The sequence below is a fragment of the Pseudophryne corroboree genome, chromosome 7 (assembly GCF_028390025.1).
Source record: "Pseudophryne corroboree isolate aPseCor3 chromosome 7, aPseCor3.hap2, whole genome shotgun sequence".
Taxonomy (NCBI): Eukaryota; Metazoa; Chordata; class Amphibia; order Anura; family Myobatrachidae; genus Pseudophryne; species Pseudophryne corroboree.
In genome coordinates this window covers 181,562,236-181,587,544 of record NC_086450.1, presented here as the reverse complement: position 1 = coordinate 181,587,544, position 25,309 = coordinate 181,562,236, and the positions used below count along the sequence as shown (strand labels likewise).

Sequence of the window (25,309 nt, the reverse complement as noted above, 5' to 3'; positions counted from 1 at the left end):
CCCACCCCGGCAGTCTAACCCTAACCCTCCCCGGTGGTGCCTAAACCTAACTCCCCTCCCCGCAGCCTAAACCTAAACAAACCTAACCCTCTCCTACAACTTAACCCTAACTCTCCCTGGAGGTGCCGAAAACCTAACCCCCCTCCCCGCAGCCTAACCGTAACCCTCCCTGGAGGTGCCGAAAATCTAACCCCCCTCCCCGCAGCTAAACCTATCCGGACACGGATACATCCAACTCAGCATTAGGCCGTTTGGGGTATATTTACTAAAATGGGAGTTCTATTCAAGATGGGATGTTGCCCATAGCAACCAATCAGATTCCAGGTATTATCTTCTAGAACAGGGGTGTCCAACCTTTCACCTTCCCTGGGCCACATTAGAAGATGAAAATTTGGTTTGGGCCGCACATAAAATAAAATAACAGTAACGATACCTGATCATCCAAAAAAACCCATAGAAAACATAGTTAACATATTAAACTTACTTGGAAATGAAGTTAGTGAGATGTTTGACATTGTTTCTCAGCCACCAATGCATCCCCCCCCCCCCCACACGCACACTGTGGTCCTCTTCCTCTCCTCCTCCTCTCCCTCCCCCCCCCCTCCCTCCACACTGTGCTTCTTCAAGGGCCCACAAATTTCTCCCACTGGGCTGAGCTCCGTGCTGCTGTCACATGTGCCACTATGCAGTAGAGGAGGGCTACACTGTGACTGACAGCGGACCCCAACCCCCCCCCTCCCGGACACATTGTACTGCAGTGGCACCTGACTTCATCCTCGTTACCCCCTCCCCCTGAACCAATCTGTACTGTGGAGTTTAGACACCGCCAGCCTCATTTTACTGCTGCAGCGCTGGACATCAAGTCCATCCCAGCTCCCAAGAAACCCCCCGGACACTGTATTGCGGCGTGGCGCTGGACTTCAGACCAGACCCTCTCTTCCCCCAACACTGTACAGCGGTTTAGACCTCCTTTCTCCCCCCCACGGGACACTGTACAGCGGCGCGGGCCGCGGCCACGGACTTCAGATCCCGATTCCCCCCCCCCCCCCGGACACTGCACAGCGGCGCGGCCACGGACTTCAGACACCCCCCCCTGGCTCACTTACGAGTTCTTGTAGAACCAGTTTCTCCGCTGGGCTCCTCTACTCTCGTGGTGCTCAGTCACGTGTGCCGCTATGCAGCGGAGGAGGGCTACACTGTGACTGACAGCGGAGAGGGCGTGAGCTGGTGCTGGTCCCAGCGGCAGCAATCCAATCAGGATGTGCTGACAGCCTGCTGGGGCCGGCTCAGCTTCACATGTGGTGTCCGTACTCTGCAAAAAAAAAAATGGATGGGGCGGGTGAAGCGCGCTGGCGTCACCGTTGTGACGTGCCCCGGCCGCAAGCGCCGGCAGTGTAACTTGAAACTTTAGAATTTCTTAAAAAATAAAAAATTGCACTGGGCCGCATTACTAGCCGACCTGGGCCGCATGCGGCCCGCGGGCCGCGGGTTGGACAAGCCTGTTCTAGAAGGTGCTAGATAAATGAGAAGTAGAATATGATTGATTGATTGATTGCTATGGGCAACATCCCATCTTAAATAGAACTCCCATCTTAGTAAATTTACCCCTTTGTCTTTTTCTTGTTATCTTCCATATCTCTGCACTACCATCTTTTATCCCTTTTTTTTTTTTTACTGTCTGTTAATATGCTGCCTCTCTTTCCTCTGCTGAGTGTTGCTGTGTTTTTAACCAATCTTGTACTTCTGTGTCTGAAAGAACTGCTTACTTTCACCTCTCTGCCTCAAGAAAAGGTTACTAGTGTGACCTGTTGTAGTATACGATATTCAGTGAGTATTACACATGTGTGTCTCAGTTATATACTTTAGATATTTAAATTGCAGCTTCCAAATATGTTGCAAAACGAGATTTATGGTAAGAACTTACCGTTGTTAAATCTCTTTCTGCGAGGTACACTGGGCTCCACAAGGATTAACATCGGGGTGTAGAGTAGGATCTTGATCCGAGGCACCAACAGGCTCAAAGCTTTTGACTGCTCCCAAGATGCACAGCGCCGCCTCCTCTATAACCCTGCCTCTGTGCACAAGAGCTCAGTTTTCGTTAACCAGCCCAATGCAGTAGCAGGTACCAGAGACGACAATCGCTCGTAGCCAATTACACCACACACTCACCACAGGAGAGGGTGTCAGCGGCTATGTCAATACCAACCCAAAGAAGCTAAGTGCGTCAGGGTGGGCGCCTTGTGGAGCCCAGTGTACCTCGCAGAAAGAGATTTAACAACGATAAGTTCTTACCATAAATCTCGTTTTCTGCTGCGGGGTACACTGGGCTCCACAAGGATTAACATCGGGGATGTCCTAAAGCAGTTCCTTATGGGAGGGGACGCACTGTAGCGGGCACAAGAACCCGGCGTCCAAAGGAAGCATCCTGGGAGGTGGCGGTATCGAAGGCATAGAACCTTATAAACGTGTTCCCTAAGGACCACGTCGCCGCCTTGCACAATTGTTCAAGGGTCACACCACGGTGGGCCGCCCAAGAAGGTCCAACCGACCGAGTAGAATGGGCTTTAATGGTAGCAGGAACTGGACGACCAGCCTGTACATTAGCATGTGCAATCACCATTCTAATCCATCTGGCCAAAGTCTGCTTGGAAGCAGGCCAGCCACATTTGTGAAACCCAAACAATACAAAAAGAGAATCAGATTTCCTAATGGAGGAAGCTCTCTTCACATAGATACCGAGAGCCCGTACCACATCCAAAGACCTCTCTTTGGAAGACAACTCAGGAGAATTAAAGGCCGGAACCACAATCTCCTGGTTAAGGTGGAAGGAAGACACCACCTTAGGTAAATAACCTAGCCGCGTTCTAAGAACCGTCCGGTCACGGTGAAAAATCAAATAGGGAGACTTACAGGATAAGGCACCCAAGTCTGATACCCTTCTAGCTGAAGCAATCGCCAGCAAGAAAAGGACCTTAAGGGAAAGCCACTTAAGGTCAGCAGAGGCAAGAGGCTCAAACGGAGACTCTTGCAAGGCCTCCAAAACCACCGACAAGTCCTAAGGGGCCACAGGTGGCACATAAGGAGGCTGAATCCGCAACACACTCTGAGTGAATGTATGGACATCAGGTAGGGTAGCAATTTTTCTCTGAAACCAAACCGACAAGGCAGAGATGTGAACCTTGAGGGAGGCCAGGCGCAGACCTAAGTCCAGGCCCTGTTGTAGAAAGGCCAACAGTTTGGCCGTACTAAACTTAAAAACGTCATTGTGAGACGCACACCAAGTAAAGTAAGCATTCCAGACCCTATGGTAGATCCGAGCAGAAGCCGGCTTACGGGCCTTCAACATAGTTTGAACGACCGCCTCAGAAAAACCCTTGGCCCTCAGGACGGAAGCTTCAAGAGCCATGCCGTCAAAGCCAGACGGGCCAAATCCTGGTAAACACAAGGGCCCTGAACGAGGAGGTCTGGTCATTGTGGAAGTAGAAGTGGACGATCCCACGAGAGACCCAGGAGATCGGAGAACCAGTGCCGATCTCCTGGGGGCCACGCCGGAGCGACCAGAAGAAGGTTTCCTCCTTCTTGCTTGAACTTCCGTATTACTCTGGGCAGGAGTGACACCGGAGGGAACACATACGGTAGCTGAAAGTTCCATGGAATTGCCAGAGCGTCCACGAATGCAGCTTGAGGATCCCTTGTCCTTGCTCCGAAGACTGGAACCTTGTGATTGTGTCGAGACGCCATCAGATCCACATCGGGAAGGCCCCATGTGTCCACGAGAGGTTGAAACACCTCCGGATGGAGGCTCCATTCTCCTGCATGTACTTCCTGACGACTGAGATAGTCCGCTTCCCAGTTCAGAACGCCCAGAATGAACACTGTGGATATGGCCGGCAGATGGCGCTCCGCCCACTGAAGAATCCGTGATACTTCCCTCATTGCCATGCGGCTTCGAGTGCCGCCTTGATGACTTATGTACGCCACCGTGGTGGCGTTGTCCGACTGTACTTGAACAGGTCTGTTCTGTATTAGATGCTGGGCCATTGTCAATGCGTTGAACACTGCCCGCAGTTCCAGAATATTGATCGGGAGCAGAGACTCCTCCTTGGTCCACCGACCCTGAAGAGAGTGTTGTTCCAACACCACGCCCCAACCTCTCAGACTGGCATCTGTTGTCAGAAGGACTCAGTTGGATATACAGAAGGGACGGCCCCTGCTCAATTGTTGGTCCTGAAGCCACCAGCTCAGTGACAGGCGGACCTCAGGAGACAAGGAGATCATGTGAGATCTGATCCGGAGAGGCAGGCCGTCCCACTTGGTCAGATTTAACTTCTGCAGAGGGCGAGAGTGGAACTGAGCATACTCCACCATGTCGAAAGCCGACACCATGAGACCCAGCACTTGCAGTGCCGAATGTATCGACACTTGCGGACGAGATAGGAAGCGTCGAATCCTGTCCTGAAGCTTCAGGACTTTCTCCTGAGACAGGAAAAACCGTTGGTTGTGAGTGTCCAAGAACGCTCCCAGATGTAACATGCTCTGAGCAGGAACCAGTGAGGATTTCTTCCAGTTGATCAGCCACCCGTGGGCTTTCATGCACTGGACCGTCAGATCGAGATGACACAGGAGAAGTTCTGGGGAATTTGCCAGGATCAACAAATCGTCCAAGTACGGTAGGATCCTGACCCCTTGACGGCGGAGTGTAGCCTCATGACCTCCATAACTTTGGTGAAAACTCGGGGAGCCGTTGTCAAACCAAAGGGTAACGCCCGAAATTGGTAATGTAGGTTGCCCACCGCAAACCTCAGGTACTGCTGATGAGATACCACAATAGGAATATGTAGGCAGGCATCCTGTATGTCCAGGGAGACCATATAGTCCCCAGGCTCCATGGCCAGAACAATAGAACGCAGCGTTTCCATGCGAAACTTGAAGATCCGCACATGCTTGTTCAATGACTTCAGATTGAGAATGGGCCGCAAGGACAGCGGTGAATAGTACCCCTTGCCTCTCTGAGCCAGAGGCACCTGTACTACCACTCCTGTGGTCAGGAGGGAATGTACCACCGAGTGCAACGTGTTTGCTTTTGCCGGATCCAGAGGCACATCTGTCAGGCAAAATCGCTGCGGGAGCCGATTCTTGAAGGGTATGGCGTAACCTCGAGCGACGACTTCCCTCACGCAGGTATCTGAAGTGGTCTCCAACCATTCCTGGGCAAAACCTAGAAGTCTGCCCCCCACCCTGTGCTGAAGGAGACGTACTAGGTAGGCAAGCTGTTTTAGCTGTAGCCAGATCAGCCACAATCTTATTGAGGTCTTCTCCAAAGAGAATGTCTACCTTGAAAAGAAGCACCTCCAGGGTTTTCTTGGAATCCATATCCACTGACCAGGATCTCAACCAAAGGATACGTCTGGCCAAGACGGACGTAGTAGCAGCCTTAGCCGCGAGCACCCCGGCATTGGAAGCCGCCTCCTTAAGGTACAGAGAAGCCGTGGCAATATACGAGAGACATTGTCGAGCATGCTCAGATGCGTTGGAAGGCAGTTCCGCCTCAAGCTCCTGAGCTCACGCCTCAACAGCTTCAGCAGCCCATGTTGCTGCAATTGTTGGCCTATGCACAGCCCCCGTTACGGTATAAATCGCTTTTAAACAGCCCTCCACACGTTTATCCATCGGTTCCTTCATAGAGGTGACGGTAGTTACTGGCAGAGCAGAGGAAACAACCATACGCACCACATGAGAATCTACAGGCGGAGGGGTTTCCCAATTCTTACATATCTCCGCAGAGAGAGGATAGTGAGCCAACAGTCTCTTATTCGTGTGAATTTTGTCCCTGGATTTTCCCAGGATTCCTGACGTATGTCAACCAGGTGTTCAGAATGAGGTAAAACTTGTTTAACCACCTTCTTACGTTTAAACCTATCCAGTTTCTTAGAGACAGTCTCAGGCTCAGGATCATCAGACACCTGAAGAATGAGCCTGATTGCCTCAATCAAATCCGGGACATCCACCAATGACTTCCCTTCCCCATCAGAAACATCTGTGTCCGTGTCTGTGGGATCAGTATATGCGCCGTCCTTGTCAGACGTGGTCCCACAGGGGGCGTCAATTTAGTTACAAGCGTGTTTAATAACGTGGAAAATGTAGTCCAAGGTGGGTCCTGTGATTCCCCAGGCGCTACCGACCCACTGGGGGGGGGGGGTAAGGAACCCCCTGAACCTGAACTCTCAGCTGCCATATTATCCTCCGTCATGTCCGCGGCTTCACTACCACGCAGTGTGGGAGAAGCCCCAGTGTCGTTGCCACGTGTAGCAGACATAACTATGTGCACAATATCGGGCAACCTGGTACAGAGTGTAGCAGCAATATACCTAGCAAGGACACCCGGTGAAGTGTGACTATGACAGCACAAACCGGGAGTTCAAGAGATATATAGGGTGACTATAAATCACAAGTAAAAATACACCACAGGTATATCTTGTGATACAATCCTATATTATATAGAAGAAAACCTGATACACTTAGCCCCCTCAGGTATATCAATATAGGAGTAGCACGCTGAGTGAAATACCCTGTAATAAGGCAACCACGCAGCAGCTACATGCACACACACATATATAGTCACAAGCGTACCATGCAGAAATTATGGGGGTAATTCCAAGTTGATCGCAGCAGGATATTTTTTAACAGTTGGGCAAAACCATGTGCACTGCAGGGGGGCAGATACAACATTTGCAGAGAGAGTTAGATTTGGGTGGGTTATTTTGTTTCTGTGCAGGGTAAATACTGGCTGCTTTATTTTTACACTGCAATTTAGATTGCAGATTGAACTCACCACACCCAAATCTATCTCTCTCTGCACATGTTATATCTGCCCCCCCTGCAGTGCACATTGTTTTGCCCAACTGCTAAAAAATTTCCTGCTACGATCAACTTGGAATTACCCCCTGGTGGCTAGTGGAGTGACCCTGGTGGCTAGTGGAGCGGCTGCCCAGTAATCAGTGTCCACGCCAGCGCGCACGTGTCCCTCCTCCTATGGCCGTGCTGGATCGCGGTAAAGAGCGGGCACAGAAGCCCCTTACATCCCCCTTGTCTGCGGCCCCATGATCCGGGAGAACGGCGGCGTGTGTGTGACTCACGTTGTGGAAGAAACCGGCGCCTCCGCTGCAGTGACCCGGCAACCAGGGGGCGGGAGTATACAGCGCCGCTGGGAGACAGACAAGTCAGAAAGACTGTGCCTGCAGTAGCCCTTGAAGTCTTGTAGAAAAAAATCTTCTTTTTTTCTGTCATTTAAGCTATCAATAGACTGCCTGAGGCAGCCCTCCTGTTAAGTGCCTGCTTACTGCATGGCACCAACTTACAAACTGAGCTCCTGTGCACGGAGGCGGGGTTATAGAGGAGGCGGCGCTGTGCATCTTGGGAACAGTCAAAAGCTTTGAGCCTGTTGGTGCCTCGGATCAAGATCCTACTCTACACCCCGATGTTAATCCTTGTGGAGCCCATTGTACCCCGCAGCAGAAATTTATATGCACTGCTGACTGCACTCCATCTAAGAATGGCAGATTTTGGACAATCTGTTGCCAGAGTTATAATCACAATTTCAGAAGTAATAAGTAGAAAGAAATAACTAATATACCTTAATGTCCAGATGCAGAATGTTCTTATGGTGCAAATAATCTAAACCTTCCAGGATCTGGCGCACAAAGGATCGGATCTGGAAGAGAGAGACTATGAACCTTACACAGGAATAGACATTCAATGGTAAATTTCAACCCCAAAGTGCATTGCCATGTGCAGTCATTAATATTAATATTTCAAATATGTAATGTATATCTCTCAAATATCTAATGCTTCAGTAGCACTGGTTTAAATTTTAAGATATGTGATTAGCTAGATTTAAAAAATATTGTGTGCACTATAAACACAGTGGGCCTAATTCATGTTTGTAACTTTGTATACAATGGCCGATGGTTACACAACAGAGTGGTTATTATCAGTAGAATGCAGATGTGCATCTACATGGTATGTTTGCGCACCAGAGCTGAAAGAGACTGGTGTCCATTGATCCAGCTAAAGGTCAAAGTGTTTTATTTTGGTATGTGTGCTTTCACTGTTATATTGTTTGATTCTTCAGAGAACCAGGATATATTGCACTAGGAGCATACTTACCTACATTGTATTTCTCCTCTCCGGGAGAAGCCCGGAGAGGAGATGCTGCAGGAGTCTTCAGGGGGTGGGGCCGGACTGTGACATCACCAAGCCCCACCCCCATATCGGAAAATGCCGCGATTTGCGGGTCCGTGGGAAGGGGGCGGGGCTAAAATGACGTGATTTGCGTCATTTTAACCCCTTCCTCACCCGACGGACCTGCAAATACGGGAGAATATCTCTCCATCCTACTGGCATCACTAGGGTGCGAGCAGGATGCGGGAGACCTGCCCACTCTTCCGGGGGGTGCGGGGGGCTACCCCAAAAAACGGGAACCTCCCGCAGCTTCCGGGAGAGTAGGTATGGTAAGTATGACTAGGAGGTGCTTGTTTGTCATTACTATTTACAAATTGTCACTGCAACTGAGCTGCCACTGGAACTTTACAGAAAAGTGCACTCCCCTATTCGCAATAAAGGACATTATTTTTATATATATATATATATATATATATATATATATATATATCCTATATAATAGCCTTGTTATTCTGTGCCTGGCCCTCTAACGCTGGGCGGAGTCACAGGCACAGATCTGGGTGGCTGGATGCAGGCCAGGAACAGTCCCCTCCCTTGGTCCGCCCATCCCCGCCCAGTCCCCTCTCTCCCCCGTCCCCGTACACTCCCTGCACCCTGGTGACACTGCAGCCGGTGAGTCTTGCTGCTGCTGCACAGTCTAGAGGAGAATGCCGTGCACGAGCTCTGACTGCCGCACCCGCGGCACCCACAGCCTTCACATCATCCGTCCCCCACCCGCGGCACACGCCCCGCACCCTCCCACCCGCTGCACCCACACCTGCAGCACCCCCCGCCCCTCCCCCACCCGCGACACTCCCGCCCCCTCCCCCACCCATAGCACCCACATATGCAGCACACCCCTCCCCCACCCGCGGCACTCCCGCCCTCTTCCCCACCCATAGCACTGACATCTGCAGCACCCGCCACCCCTCCCCCACCCGCGGCACTCCCGCCCCCTCCCCCACCCATAGCACCCACATATGCAGCACCCCCCACCCCTCCCCCACCCGCGGCACTCCCGACCCCTCCCCCACCCATAGCACCCACATATGCAGCACCCCCCACCCCTCCCCCACCCGCGGCACTCCCGACTCTCCCTTACCCGCGGCACCCACATTTGCAGCCCACCCGCGGCACTCCCGCCCCTCCCCCCACCCGCAGCACACTCCCCTCCCCCAACCGCGACACTCCCGCCCCTCCCCCACCCGTTGCACCCACACCTGCAGCACCCCCCTGCACCTCCCCCACCCACAGCACTCCCGCTCCTCCCCCACCCATAGCACCCACATCTGCAGCACCCCCCACCCCTCCCCCACCCGCGGCACTCCCACCCTCTCCCCCACCCATAGCACCCACATCTACAGCACCCCGCCCCCTCTCACGGCACCCCCGCCCCTCCCCCAACCGCGGCACACCCGTTGCACCCACACCTGCAGCACCCCCCTGCACCTCCCCCACCCACAGCACTCCCGCCCCTCCCCCACCCGCGGCACTCCCGCCCACACCCATAGCACCCACATCTGCAGCACCCCCTACCCCTCTCCACACTCCCCTCCCCCAACCGCAGCACTCCCGCCCCTCCCCCACCCGTTGCACCCACACCTGCAGCACCCCCACCCACAGCACTCCCGCCCCTCCCCCACCCCTCCCCCACCCGCGGCACTCCCACCCCTCCCCCACCCGTGGCACTCCCGCCCCCTCCCCCATCCATAGCACCCACATCTGCAGCCCACCCACGGCACTCCCGCCCCTCCACCCACCCGCAGCACACTCCCCTCCCCCAACCGCGGCACTCCCGCCCCCTCCCCCACCCATAGCACCCACATATGCAGCACCCCTCCCCCACCCGCGGCACTCCCGACTCTCCGTTACCCGCGGCACCCACATCTGCAGCCCACCCGCGGCACTCTCGCCCCTCCCCCCACCCGCAGCACACTCCCCTCCCCCAACCGCAGCACTCCCGCCCCTCCCCCACCCGTTGCACCCACACCTGCAGCACCCCCCTGCACCTCCCCCGCCCACAGCACTCCCGCCCCTCCCCCACCCGCGGCACTCCCACCCTCTCCCCCACCCATAGCACCCACATTTTATTTATTTATTTATTAGCAGTTTCTTATATAGCGCAGCATATTCCGTTGCGCTTTACAATTAGAACAACAATTATAGAACAAAACTGGGTAAAGACAGACAGACAGACAGAGGTAGGAAGGCCCTGCTCGCGAGCTTACAACCTATAGGGAAATAGGCATTGATACACAAGGATAGATGCTACTTGTCACATAATGGTTCCCCAGGTTGCTAGGTTCTTAATGGGTTGTATATGATATGATCACCCAGCAATGTTGGAAGACAAAATGTGAGTTTATGTGGACTGTACAGAGGGGATGTAACTTGATAGGGAAGCTGTGAAGGTTATGTGTGTGGGTCAGAAATTTGGTAGGCTTGTCTGAAGAGATGAGTTTTCAGAGAACGTTTAAAGGTTTGGAGACTAGAGGAGAGTCTTATTGTGCGTGGGAGTGCATTCCACAGAGTGGGTGAAGCCCGGGTAAAGTCCTGTAATTTTGAGTGGGAACAGGTAATACATGTGGATGAGAGACGCAGATCTTGTGCAGAGCGGAGAGGTCTGGTAGGGAGATATTTTGAGATGAGTGAGGAGATGTATGATGGTGCAGTTTGGTTAATAGCCTTGTATGTAAGTAAAAGTATTTTATATTTGACACGGTAGAATACCGGTAACCAATGGAGGGACTGACAGAGCGGATCAGCAGATGAAGAACGTCTGGCGAGGAAGATTAGCCTCGCAGCTGCATTTAAAATGGATTGAAGTGGTGATAGCCTATGTTTGGGAAGACCAGTAAGGAGACTATTACAATAATCAATGCGGGAGATGATGAGTGCATGAATTAGAGTTTTTGCAGTGTCTTGTGTAAGATAAGGGCGTATTTTGGATATGTTTTTAAGGTGCATGTAACATGATTTAGAGACAGATTGAATGTGTGGAACAAAGGACAGTTCAGAGTCAAGGGTGACACCTAGGCAACGAGCTTGTGGGGTGGGGTGGATAGTTGCATTGTCAACAGTTATAGAGATATCAGGTTGGTAACTACTCTTAGCTGGTGGGAAAATAATTAATTCGGTTTTGGAAATGTTGAGTTTGAGGTGGCGAGATGACATCCAAGATGAAATGGCAGACAGGCATCCAGTGACACGAGCCAATACTGGTGGTGACAAATCTGGGTAGGATAGGTAGATTTGAGTATCATCAGCATACAAATGATACTGAAATCCAAAGGAGCTGATTAGTTTACCAAGAGAGGAGGTATAGATTGAGAAAAGCAGAGGACCTAAGACTGAGCCTTGCGGTACTCCAACTGATAGAGGTAGAGAAGAGGAGGTAGAATCAGAGAAGTGAACACTGAAAGAGCGATTAGATAGCTAGGATGAGAACCAAGAAAGGGCTGTATCCTGAAGACCTAGGGATTGTAGTGTTTGTATGAGAAGAGAGTGGTCAACAGTGTCAAAAGCAGCAGAGAGATCTAGAAGAATAAGTAGTGTGTAATGGCCTTTTGATCTAGCAGTGACTAGATCATTCACTACTTTGGTCAGTGCCGTCTCTGTGGAGTGTTGGGCACGAAAGCCTGACTGAAGTGGATCCAATAAGTTGTGCGAGTTAAGAAAGTGTGTAAGGCGAGTGTAGGCAAGCCTCTCAAGTAGCTTGGAGGGACTGGGTAGCTGGGAAATGGGACGGTAGTTAGAGAGTGTGTTTGGGTCAGAGTTGTGTTTTTTTAGAATGGGAGTAATGACTGCATGTTTAAACAGAGAGGGAAAGATACCAGTAGAGAGAGAGATTACAGATTTTAGTTAAGGTTGGGATAAGCACAGGAGACAAAGTTTTACTGACCTGTGAGGGTATGGGATCAAGAGGAGAGGTAGTGGAGTAGGAGGATGAAAAGAGTGTTGATACTTCATCTTCACTTGTGGGATCAAATGAAGAGAAAGTGCCAGAGGGTTCAGGTAGGGAATTGAGCAGGTCACTGGCTGAGTTAGAGCATACCATTTCATCTCGGATTTTATCGATCTTATCCTTGAAGTAGGAAGCAAGGAGGTCATTCCGAGTTGTTCGCTCGCAAGGCGATTTTAGCAGAGTTGCTCACGCTAAGCCGCCGCCTACTGGGAGTGAATCTTAGCATCTTAAAATTGCGAACGAAGTATTCGCAATATTGCGATTACACACCTCGTAGCAGTTTCTGAGTAGCTTCAGACTTACTCGGCATCTGCGATCAGTTCAGTGCTTGTCGTTCCTGGTTTGACGTCACAAACACTCCCAGCGTTCGCCCAGACACTCCTCCGTTTCTCCGGCCACTCCTGCGTTTTTTCCGGAAACGGTAGCGTTTTTTCCCACACGCCCATAAAACGGCCTGTTTCCGCCCAGTAACACCCATTTCCTGTCAATCACATTACGATCGCCAGACCGATGAAAAAGCCGTGAGTAAAATTACTAAGTGCATTGCAAATTTACTTGGCGCAGTCGCAGTGCGGACATTGCGCATGCGCATTAAGCAGAAAATCGCTGCGATGCGAAGATTTTTACCGAGCGAACAACTCGGAATGAGGGCCCAAGTTCTTGTGCACGGATAGTAGCTAGTGGGGGAGGTGAGGGAGGGTAAAGAAGTGATTTAAATGTATTAAAAAGTTGCTTGGGGTTGTTGGCATGATAAGAGATGAGAGATTGGAAATATGTTTGTTTGGCAGTGTCCAGGGCCTGACGATAGGAGTGGTAGATAGTCTTATATGTGAGAAAGTCACTTGGATTCTGAGATTTCCGCCACTGACGTTCTACTTTACGTGACAGTTTTTGTAAGTGTCTTGTTGATTTAGAATGCCATGGTTGGCATTGTGCAGCACATCTGCAGCACCCCTCCCCCTCCCACGGCACCTCCGCCCCTCCCCCACCCGTGGCACTCCCGCCCCCTCCCCCATCCATAGCACCCACATCTGCAGCCCACCCACGGCACTCCCGCCCCTCCACCCACCCGCAGCACACTCCCCTCCCCCAACCGCGGGACTCCCGCCCCCTCCCCCACCCGTTGCACCCACACCAGCACCCCCCGCACCTCCCCTACCTGCGACACTCTCACTCCTCCCCCACCCGCAGCACATGCCCCTCCCCCACCCATGGCACTCCCCCCCCCTCCCCCACCCGTAGCACCCACACCTGCAGCACCCCCTGCCCCCTCCCCCCCCACGGCACTCACGCCCCCCCCCCCCACCCACGGCACATGCCCCTCCCCCACCCACACCACTCCCGCACCCTCCCCAATCCGATGCACCCACACCTGCAGCACCCCCCGCCCTTCCCCCACCCGCAGCACACGCCCCTTCCCCACCCACGGCACTCCCTCCCCCACCCAATGCACCCACACCTGCAGCACCCCCCGCCCCTCCCCCGCCCACAACACTCCAGCCCCTCCCCCACCCGCAGCACACGCCCCTCCCCCACCCACGGCACTACCTCCCACACCCATAGCACCCACACCTGCAGCACCCCCCGCCCCTCCACCACCCACGGCACCCCCCGCCCCTTCCCCACCCGCTGCACTCACAGCACCCACCACATCCGTCCCCCACCCACGGCACGTGCCCCTCCCCCACCTGCGGCACTCCCGTCCCCTCCCCCACCCGTAGCATCCGCAAACCGCTGGAGCTCCCACCCCACTCCCATACCCACCTCTCCTCCCCATAACACCCCCGCACCCTCCACCCCACCTGCCCCTCCCCCACCCGCGGCACCCCCGCACCTCCCCCCACCCGCGGCACCCACAGTATCCACCACATCCTCCCCCACCCGCGGCATCCACCACATCCGCCTCGCGCCCCCTCCCCCACCCGTAGCACCCACCCCCGCAGCACTCCCCGCACCTCCCCCACCCAAGGCACTCCCACCCCCACCCGCAGCACCCACCACATCCGTCCCCCAACCCCGGCACACACCCCTCCGCCACCCGCGGCACTCCCGCCCCCTTTCCCACCCGTATCACCCACAACCCGCAAAACCCCCCCACCCCTCCCTCACCCGCGGCACCTCCCCCACCTCCATACCCACCTCTCTCCCTGCTACACCCCCGCACCCTCCAGCCCACCCTCCCCCACCCCACCCTCATACCCACCTCTTTCCCCCTCCCCCGCACCTCCCCCACCTGCGGCACCCACCACATCCGCCCCCACCCACTGCACACGCCCCTCCCCAACCCGTAGCACCCGCAGCACCCACCACCCCTCCCCCACCCGCAGCACCCCCTTACCCACCTCTCCACCCCCGCACCCTCGACCCCTCCCCCACCTGCGGCACCAACAGCATCCACCACATCCCCCTCCCACCCCCTCCCCCACCCGTAGCACCCACACCCGCAGCATCCACCTCCTCTGCCCGCAGCGCATCCTTTACCGATCGCACAGCGTTTCTGTACATTCCCTTTCTCCCCCCCTACGCCTCTCTATCTTTTCTCAACCGGACCCCATTTCTGTGTGCCCTCTATACTGCCCTGTGTTTCTGATTCTGTTATCTACCGGCCTGCGTATGTCCAAAGGTGTGCAGGGGTTAACGGGGCGTAGCCCCAAACGACGGTGTGAAGAGCGCCCGTAGGGCGCGATGAATCACCTAGTATATATATATATATATATATATTTATTTTTTATATTTTTTTTACTGTCTGTATACACATTGCACTTTAAAGTCACAACTTGTGTCTAGCGCCAAAGTCTCCATTATATTTTTATATAAATATATATATATATATTCACACACACACACGCAAACACGGGGGGGGCAGGTTCTGGTTGCCCAGAAACCCCCTCCATCTAGGCAAGTGGCTCAAATTATGACAATAATAGCAATGGTATATAGGCCCTCATTCCGAGTTGTTCGCTCGCTAGCTGCTTTTAGCAGCATTGCACATGCTAAGCCGCCGCCCTCTGGGAGTTTATCTTAGCTTAGCAGAATTGCGAACGAAAGATTCGCAAAATTGCGAATAGAAATTTCTTAGCAGTTTCTGAGTAGCTCTACACTTACTCTGCCACTGCGATCAGTTCAGTCAGTTTCGTTCCTGGTTTGACGTCACAAACACACCCAGCGTTCGCCCAGACACTCCCCCATTTCTCCAGCCACTCCCGCGTTTTTCCCAGAAACGGCAGCGTTTTTTCACACACACCCATAAAACGGACAGTTTCCGTCCAGAAACACCCACTTCCTGTCAATCACACTCCGATCACCAGAACGAAGAAAAATCCTCGTAATGCCGTGAGTAAAATACCTAACTTTTGAGTAAAATAACTAAGCGCATGCGCTCTGCGAACATTGCGCATGCGCAGTAAGCGACTAATCGCAATATAGCGAAATCCGGCAATGAGCGAACAACTCGGAATGAGGGCCATAATACGATTACTAGAGCTGCTACCACAGCATGCAGTTTAAGGGACAGAGCAGAGCTGCTGCACACGCCCAATGGTAGCTGCTTCTTCTATCAAGTTTGCTGTTTGTGTGGATCTTAGTCCTCAGTCAGTACACTGGACCAGAGAGTGGATACCAGGAAGAAGAGACAGGAGCCTTACCATGAGGTGGAAGACAGAGGTGTAGCAAGGTGTCATGGTGCCTGGAGCATGGTATGTTTTGGCGCCCCCTCCTCTCCCCTGTACTGAATTGGGGGCGTGGTCAACATGTGAGGGCATGCAACACTTGGAAAAAAAATAAAATATATATATATAAACAGGAAAGAACGCAGCGGCACTCGAAGTCTTCCAAAACAGAGTCGTGTATTAAAAAATCACTTCATCACTTCCCAACGTTTCGGGGCTAACATGCCCCTTTGTCAAGGTGAGTAAAATGTTAGCCCCGAAACGTTCGGATATCATGAAGTAATTTTTTAATACACGATTCTGTTGTGGAAGACTCAGAGTGCAGCTGCGTTCTTTCCTGTTTTTACCTAGCCTATTTTTGCGAGAAGGCACCGGAACATATTATACCGCAAGTGGGAGTGCCGGTCCATTCGATTAGGATTTGATATAGATATATATATATATATATATATATATATATAAAATCCCAATACAAACGACAGCGGTACTCAAGGCTTTGCAAAATGACTAGCAGGGCCTCACAGCAATCATCATAAATTAATAATGCAGGCACCACCCAGCTATTAATTAAACAGTGTGCGCCTGCAGCCCCACTCTATACACTAAGTCAGGCAGGATGGACTCCGTACCTCTGAGTCTGGCCGGCGCCGCATCCCCGCCCCTCTGACGTCATGATGTCAGACGCGACGCCCGTGCGTGTGACGCGTGACGTCACACGCAAGTCAGGGAGGGGAGGTGAGCGCAGGGGAGGGGAGGGAGAAGGTTGTTGCAGGCGCAGATCGAGCTCTCAGCTGTCAGTGACTGACAGCTGCGGCTTCGAGCTGCGTGCGGCCAGGTGGAGGTTACGGTGGAGTCGAGCTGCTGCGCCCTCTACTGTCTTGGACGCCTGGAGCTCGAGCTCCACCGGAACCGCCCTCCCTACGCCCCTGGTGGAAGAATGTGTGCTTAGAAAGTGCAGTACTGGTTCTATTATTTTTGTGTATTTATTTATTTTGGTATGTTTATCTTTTCTCTTACGTCCTAGAGGATGCTGGGGACTCCGTAAGGACCATGGGGTATAGACGGGCTCCGCAGGAGACATGGGCACTCTAAAGACTTTAGAATGGGTGTGCACTGTCTCCTCCCTCTATGCCCCTCCTCCAGACCTCAGTTAGATCCTGTGCCCAGAGGAGACTGGGTGCATTGCAGTGGAGCTCTCCTGAGTTTCTCTGAAAAAGACTTTTTGTTAGGTTTTTTATTTTCAAGCCAAGAATGCTCCTACGGAAGATTTCCACTTGGGCCGTTTTCTCCACTTTCTACAGACAGGAGTGTATATGGGCCTGAAGTTAGACTCCATAAAGGTACAGATTTCGGCCCTATCTATATTCTTTCAGAAGGAATTGGCTTCTCTCCCAGAAGTCCAGACTTTTGTAAAGGGAGTGCTACACATCCAACCTCCTTTTGTGCCCCCACTGGCACCATGGGACCTAAACGTGGTGTTACAGTTCCTAAAATCTCACTGGTTTGAGCCTCTTCAAACTGTTGAATTGAAATTTCTCACTTGGAAGGTGGTCATGTTGTTGGACTTGGCATCTGCAAGGCGGGTGTCTGAATTGGCGGCTTTGTCTCATAAAAGCTCCTATCTGATTTTCCATGTGGATTGAGCAGAGTTGAGGACTCGTCCTCAATTTTTGCCTAAGGTGGTTTCATCGTTTCATATTAACCAACCTATTGTGGTGCCTGTGGCTATGGGAGACTTGGAGGATTCCAAGTCCCTTGATGTAGTCAGGGCCTTAAAAATTTACGTAGCCAGGACGGCTCGGGTTAGGAAAACAGAGGCACTGTTTGTCCTGTATGCAGCCAACAAGGTTGGCGCTCCTGCTTCTAAGCAGACTATTGCTCGCTGGATCTGTAACACGATTCAGCAGGCTCATGTTACGGCTGGATTGCCGTTACCAAATTCGGTAAAGGCCCATTCCACTAGGAAGGTGGGCTCTTCTTGGGCGGCTGCCCGAGGCGTCTCGGCTTTACAGCTTTGCCGAGCAGCTACTTGGTCGGGTTCAAACACCTTTGCAAAATTCTACAAGTTTGATACCCTGGCTGATGAGGACCTCATGTTTGCTCAATCGGTGCTGCAGAGTCATCCGCACTCTCCCGCCCGGTTTGGAGCTTTGGTATAATCCCCATGGTCCTTACGGAGTCCCCAGCATCCTCTAGGACGTAAGAGAAAATAAGATTTTAAACCTACCGGTAAATCTTTTTCTCCTAGTCCGTAGAGGATGCTGGGCGCCCGTCCCAGTGCGGACTAAATTCTGCAAGACTTGTATATAGTTATTGCTTACATAAGGGTTATGTTACAGTTTTGATCAGTCTCTGGCTGATGCTGTTTTGTTTCATACTGTTAACTGGTTCGTATGTTCCAAGTTGTACAGTGTGGATGGTGTGGGCTGGTATGTATCTTTCCCTTAGATTAACAAAAATCCTTTCCTCGTACTGTCCGTCTCCTCTGGGCACAGTTCTCTAACTGAGGTCTGGAGGAGGGGCATAGAGGGAGGAGCCAGTGCACACCCATTCTAAAGTCTTTAGAGTGCCCATGTCTCCTGCGGAGCCCGTCTATACCCCATGGTCCTTACGGAGTCCCCAGCATCCTCTACGGACTAGGAGAAAAAGATTTACCGGTAGGTTTATTTAAATGTTTGATACAACCAATATTATAGACCATCTATAATGTTAAATATTAATACTGTATTCCATACAGTATACAGTGTATAAAAAGACCAATGTTTACATTAATGTCCAGGGTTGTTACCAGGCCCTACCGCACCCTCAGATCACTTGATCCAATGTTCCGCAGAGTGGGAGATTGTGGACTACATTTGGAAACCCCCCTCTAGAAATCCTGCGGTTGTCACTGATATATACAGTACTGTGCAAAAGTTTTAGGCGGGTGTGGAAAAAATGTTGCAAAGTGAGAATGTTTTCAAAAATAGAAGTGTTAATAGTTTATTCTTATCAATTAACAAAATGCATAGTGAAGGAACAGAAGAAAAATTTAAATCAAATCAATATCTGGTGTGACCACCCTTTGCCTTCAAAACAGCATCAATTCTTCTAGGTACACTTGCACACAGTTTTTGAAGGAACTCGGCAGGGAGGTTGTTCCAAACATCTTGGAGAACTAACCACAGATCTTCTGTGGATGTAGACTTACTCAAATCCTTCTGTCTCTTCATGTAATCCCAGACAGACTCAATGATGTTGAGATAAGAGCTCTTTGGGGCCATATAATCACTTCTGGGACTCCTTGTTCTTCTTTACACTGAAGATAGTTTTTAATGACATTGGCTGTATGTTTTGAGTTGTTGTCCTGCTGCAGAATAAATTTGGAGCCAATCAGACACCTCCCTGATGGTACTGCATGATGGGTAAGCACCTGCCCGTATTTCTCAGTATTGAAGCACAAAGAAACAGGTAACGTTGAGGACTGCAAACGCAGTAGTCAGCCAAGGAAACTTGCATCAGATAAAAGACACATCGGGATAATTACTAAAAGTCAATTTTGATCACTTTTTGGTCAATGTTTAGTCGATTTTTGTTCGATTTTGTGTTTTAGGGTCTAAATCACACATTTACTAAAATATGATTTTTGACATCCTTTTAAAAAAAATATGTAAAAAATCATGTTAGTAACCCGTTTCTTTGTGCTTCAATGCTAAGAAATATGGGCAGGTACTTATTCATCATGCAATACCATCAGGGAGGCGTTTGATTGGCTCCAAATTTATTCTGCAGCAGGACAATGACCCCAAACATACAGCCAATGTCATTAAAAACTATGTTCAGCGCAAAGAAGAACAATGAGTTCTGGAAGTGTTGATATGGCCCCCACAGAGTCCTGATCTCAACATCATCAAGTCTGTTTGGGATTACATTGAGATATAGAAGGATTTGAGCAAGGCTACATCCACAGTAGATCTGTGGTTAATTCTCAAGATGATGGAACAAATATATATATATATATTCCAAAATAGGTTGCACTCACATGTTTCAAAGTGGTAAGCAGCCACTGGGGTGCAACCCGCGGTAACCAATGGATGTAACCATACATAGAAATAAATAGAGGGGCACTCACCAGATTTTCATGCACAATAAAAAACTGTATATTTTATTCTTTACATAGCCATTCATCTCAATGTTTCAGTACTAGTTAGGACCTTCCCCAGGAGGCATAGCAGCACAGCAAATGTGTAAGGTCCACAAACCACCCAAAACCCTCTATTTATATCTATTTATATTGAGTGGGTGCTGTTATCAGGCAGCGTTAGGGACCACCAGTATCAGAAAAGCCTTGACACGGCCTGGTGGCTTAACCATATCTTTACAAATATATGCAACTAAGATCTCTGAATGTTTCAGTTATCATATAGTGCTCAAGTCTTATTGCTGATATTATTTGGTGTGCTGAGGGATACCTGTCTTTCTTCCGCACCACTCTTGATATCCAGATTAAGGAAACCTAAAGCCCAAAGAATCTGCTCACAGCTTCACAGTAACTATGCCAGCTACATTCTTACACCATTATACGCATGATACACATAGAAGTGTTTGTCCTGCAATCATGTTACTGCTTGGTGTATACACTGCACTGGGAGTCCTGAATTGAGAAATCTATCGTTTTGCAGTTTTTACATTAGAAATGGAGTTCTGCTCTTGCAGAGACAGCTGTAATTAAACTATGCTGCACGGCATACACTGACTGCCCTCCAGTCACATACAGTATGTGTCTCCTGCTCTCACATTACTCTTCTCTCATACCTCAGTACCCTGCATATACTCACCTCTGATTCACAGACTGTAGGTTTACGGACCACTCTGTCTAACAGCTCCTCTTTGGAACAGCTGTAGTCAGTTAAGGATAACAAGAGGCTTTTAGTTCCCAGAGATCCCAGAGAACTGCTCAGTGACAGGGTACCTGGCTGCTGTACAGTGATACCCCAAGCAATATGATGTCTCCTATAATTTCTTTCTACACAGCGATCCCACCCACCTGTAAGTGCCCCACTTCTAAGTGCTACTTTTAAGGCCAGGAACCTTGTGTATTGCCATGAGAAAGGGAAAAAACACAATCTTTTGCACAGTCTGCCCCATAGCTGTGTATATTTTAGACCTAAATGGATAGTGGATACAGCTCCGTGATGATTATCAGTGCACTCCGCTTCTCAAACGCCTCCTGGAAGTATACGATCCTCTCATGACTGAGCCGGGACAGGATACTCAACTCCTTCTGTGCATTTTCCCTCGAAGCCCATCGAGAAGAAATAAATTTTGCTGCAAAGTCATGCCCACTGTTTTTCTCCACTACATGTCGGACATAGGAAAACGCACCTCTGAGAACACAAAAAAAAACTGTTTAAGTCCCTGTCCCGTTTAATACAATAACATATATATATAAACAAACTAAAAGCATGGAAATATACCACATAACACACAACCACCACAAATGTACTTTTTCAATAACACAGTGTAATGTAATAGACATTTCTGTGTAACACTTATAAACTGATCACACATTCCCTTTCATTTTCTATTTTCTATTAGAAATTGGCAGTGAACATTTGTTTGCTATAAGTTACACCTAATCTGTGCGTATAGCACCATGTAGTTAAACAGAACACAATATAAGCACAAAAATGTTTAATTACATAGAAAAACAAGATTTTGGTTCTTATCTGATAAATCTGTTTCCAATGGAGACACTCGAAAAACATGAGTACAGCTGGTGCTGGAGGAGTCTGGGCACTAGAGAGTTAACTTTCAAGGTAGAAGAGACTCATCCTCACCATACCCCGCACCCTGCCCATTGCATTCAGTTTTCATCTAGCAAAGGCCGAAAGGACAGAGTGGAGACAGAAAGAGGAAGAAAAGAAAACCAGGCACACCAACACATCCAAACGTGAAGGTCAGGTGATCTGGCACAACGTAACCACGAACACAACCAAAGAAAAAAACAGGGGCAAATGGGTGGGCATCCAGTGTCCCCCATGAATTCAGAGAAATAGATTTATCAGGTAAGAACCAAAACCTTGTTTTCTCTTTCAGCCATGGGGTACACTGGAAAACCAGTGTCCTTGGAGGAGAATGATTCAGAATGGTAGAACCATGTAAAAGTATGTGCTGTGGACCAAGTGGCGGCCCTGAAAAGTTGCTCCGCCGAGGACCCATACTGAGCCGCCCAGAAGGTTCCGACTGACCGGGTAGATTGAGGCATCAGAAGCCTCGTCATAGTGTAAGCTTGACAGATGACCTCCTGAATCCAATTGTTTGTTTGGAAGTGGGACTACCCCTCTTGAACACCAAATATAGGACACAGTGAGAGTACGATCATCAAAAGTCCTTAAACCTATCCACATAATTGCGGAGAGCTCGTACAATGTACAAGGAGAATGTCCAAGGAATCTCCATCACCCAGGATGGAACCACAATCGCATGAATAATATGAAATCTGGATAGTATCATTGGAATAAAAAAACGAGCAGTTCTCAGCACTGACAGGTCCTGGTGGAAAATCAGGAATGGAGATCTATGCAACAACGCATTCAACTCTGACAGGCCAAAGAAATGGTCAAAAGGAACACTGTTTTCCACGTAAGACATTTGAGATACACCTACTTCAATGGCTCAAAGAGGTTTGGAACATTGGAGAGCCTGGAGAACTAAGACCAAATCCCAGGGCTCTACAAATGGAGTCTGAGCATGGAGAACTCCCTCTAGGAAAGTCTGAATAGCAGGTATAGTACCTAAGCATCTCTGGAAATAAACTGAAAGAGCAGAAACTTAGACTTTCAGGGACAACAGACGAAGACCTAAATCTAATCCCGAATGTAAAAAAAACTTAGACACACAGAAAATCTCAGACTTTAATTTAACCAAGCAAAATAGGCTCTCCAGACCCTGTGATATGCATTAAAACATTAGCCAAAACATTTTTCTAGCACAAAGTATGGTACGGATCTTCGCATCTGAAAAAACTCAGCCCCCACGAGGGCTATCTCAACAGCTACCCCGTCAAAGCCCCAAGGTCTTGAGCTGGAGGGTCCAGTTTGAGAGGAATTGGCCAAGGGGCTGCTATTGACAGACGCAAGAGATCTGAATACTAAGCCCTGTGTGACCAATCTGAAGTGGCCAGAATGAAGGTCACTTCTTCTTCTTTCCACTTGTCAATCACCAAAGGTAGAAGGGACATTGGGGGAAAGATGTACATCCAAGGAACCATGCGAGCATCCATGAGGAAGGCCCCGGGTCCCGAGTCCTGGAACAGTAGTGGGGAAGTTTGTGATTTAGTCGTGATGCCAAAAGATCTATAGGTAAGCATCCACTAATCATTGGAATACTTCCAAGTGAAGACTACTCCCTGTTATGGATGTCCTGACGGCTGAGATAGGCAGCCTCACAATTTTCTACCACGGGATGTAAACTAACGACAGGGTTGGGAGAAACTGTTCTGCCCAACGTACGATTCTGCTCACTTCCCGCTTGGCCTGTGACTCTTTGTGCTCTCTTGATGATTTATGTAGGCGATGGTGGTGATGTTGTCTAAAAGGAACCTTGACCAGATGGCCCTTGAGAAGATGCCTTGACTGACACAGGGCCATGTAGATTGCTCGAAGTTCCAAGATGTTTATGGGAAGACAAGATTCCCTTTCCGTCCAGCGACCTTGAAAAGTCGCGGTTTGCATGACTCCCCTCCATTCCTAGCATCTGTAGTGAGTAGAATCCATTGTTGAGCCAGAAAGGATCAGCCTTTGTCCAGATGAGATGTGTGCAGCCACCAAAGGTAGGAGTGCTGGGAGCATCATTGGAAGAGACTTCCTGGACTGGATCCTACGACTAATCTGAGTATGCTTCGGCTTACGCAGAATGATCAATGTCTGCTACCATCGTGAGTTTGCCATCTGCTTATGCAGCACTCAGATCTCGAAGATACATGTAGGAGGGCGAGAAATAATGTTACCGGCTAAAACATAAAAAAAAAAAAAAAAAAAAAGTTTTTTTTTTAAAGAACACCTTTCAAACAGAAAATAGAGAAAACAGTAATTCTAGCACAGCTGTAATGTAAAAATACAATGCAATAACTACAGTATCTATAGCAGTATACACAAGTATATTACAAAAATATAACTGTAGGGTTAAACTGTACAGGAAATCACACATACATAGCAGAAGCTGCAAGGCGAATCTGTATAGAGTATTACAAACAGCAGCAAAATGCACTGTACAACTGTATGATACACACACACACACACACACACCTACACCACAGAAAAGTGCAGAAAGAACAACAGGACACAGCAATCCCACACCACCGCCGGAGAACCAGGCCCTCACTGCTCCACCTCCCTTCGGTGATTCCCACACTGTGGGAGGTACAGCCACTGTGCAGTGGCTTCCCGCAAAATGGAAAACATCTTACCTAAGTCCGTGTCACTCCAAGCATGGCCGCAGCTCAACGACTATGAGTAGAGTCTGCGTGGGCAGAGCTAATGTCCACCGGAGCTTGGGGTGTAGATGGACGGGCGGCATGAGCGGCACCTCTGCTATCAGCCAAACATAGTAAATATAAAGAAAATAAAAAAAAAGAAAGAAAAAAAAAAAAGAAAGAAATGAATATACCCATGGAGCAGCTGGAAAATGTGCCCATCACCTAAGGGCACATAAAACAAACTGCCTGTACTGGGCAGGAGGTGGGTATAGAGGAGGAGTAGCCTTAGCTGCTTTGAAAGTTAACTTTTTAGTACACAGACCCCTCCAGCTTTACCCATGGTATTCCAATGCCCTCCATGGCTGTAACAGAAAATAAAATGTACATAAATTGTCTCATTTATTGCTACACCTAATAATGCATCCTTTGTGTACCCATAAGAATATACCTGCACACTTGCATTTTTATTCTTTTTAGTTAAAATACATGCAGCGTAAATCAGAGCACATAGACGTGTCTACATCTCATATATGTCAGTCACCATTATAAACATATTCTGCATATACTGTAGATGCTTCTGGAGCAAACATACGCTAATCACCATTGTGCAACATTAACTTGCACAAGGTTTATAGATACACAAAAGATTAACCTTTAAGTGCTTACCAGTCTCAGCAGGACTCTAAGAGGTAGGCTTAGATTGTATTTGCCTAACCATACTGTACCGCAATTACACTTGAAAGCAAGGACATATCTACCATAGGTGCGGTGGGTGCAGCTGCTATGGGGCACATATCTGATGGGGGGGTAACCTGTCTTCCTTGTTGGTACCAGGTTTCTACATAAATTTATTTTGCCTTTGCACGGAATATTGGAATATATAGTGCCCTTACAAATGTTGTTATAGGGCCCACAAATAACTAGTCACTAGGTACATGCAACTCTAAATTACGAAAACAAGATGAGCACATGTACAGTAAAATACATTTTATGCAAAAT

At 49.6% G+C, this 25,309-nt stretch overlaps 1 protein-coding gene across 1 annotated transcript in view; it reads right to left on the bottom strand.

The window, feature by feature from the left end:
• The window catches only part of SPEG (striated muscle enriched protein kinase), a 519,092-nt gene that overhangs the window by 136,583 nt on the left and 357,200 nt on the right, over positions 1-25,309 (bottom strand). The window contains exons 22-24 of the mRNA XM_063933852.1: positions 21,018-21,218; positions 20,670-20,730; positions 7,634-7,711 (exon numbers count right to left, since the gene is read on the bottom strand). Of these exons, the coding sequence (XP_063789922.1) occupies positions 7,634-7,711; positions 20,670-20,730; positions 21,018-21,218 (340 nt within the window). The remainder of the gene's footprint in view (positions 1-7,633; positions 7,712-20,669; positions 20,731-21,017; positions 21,219-25,309) is intronic.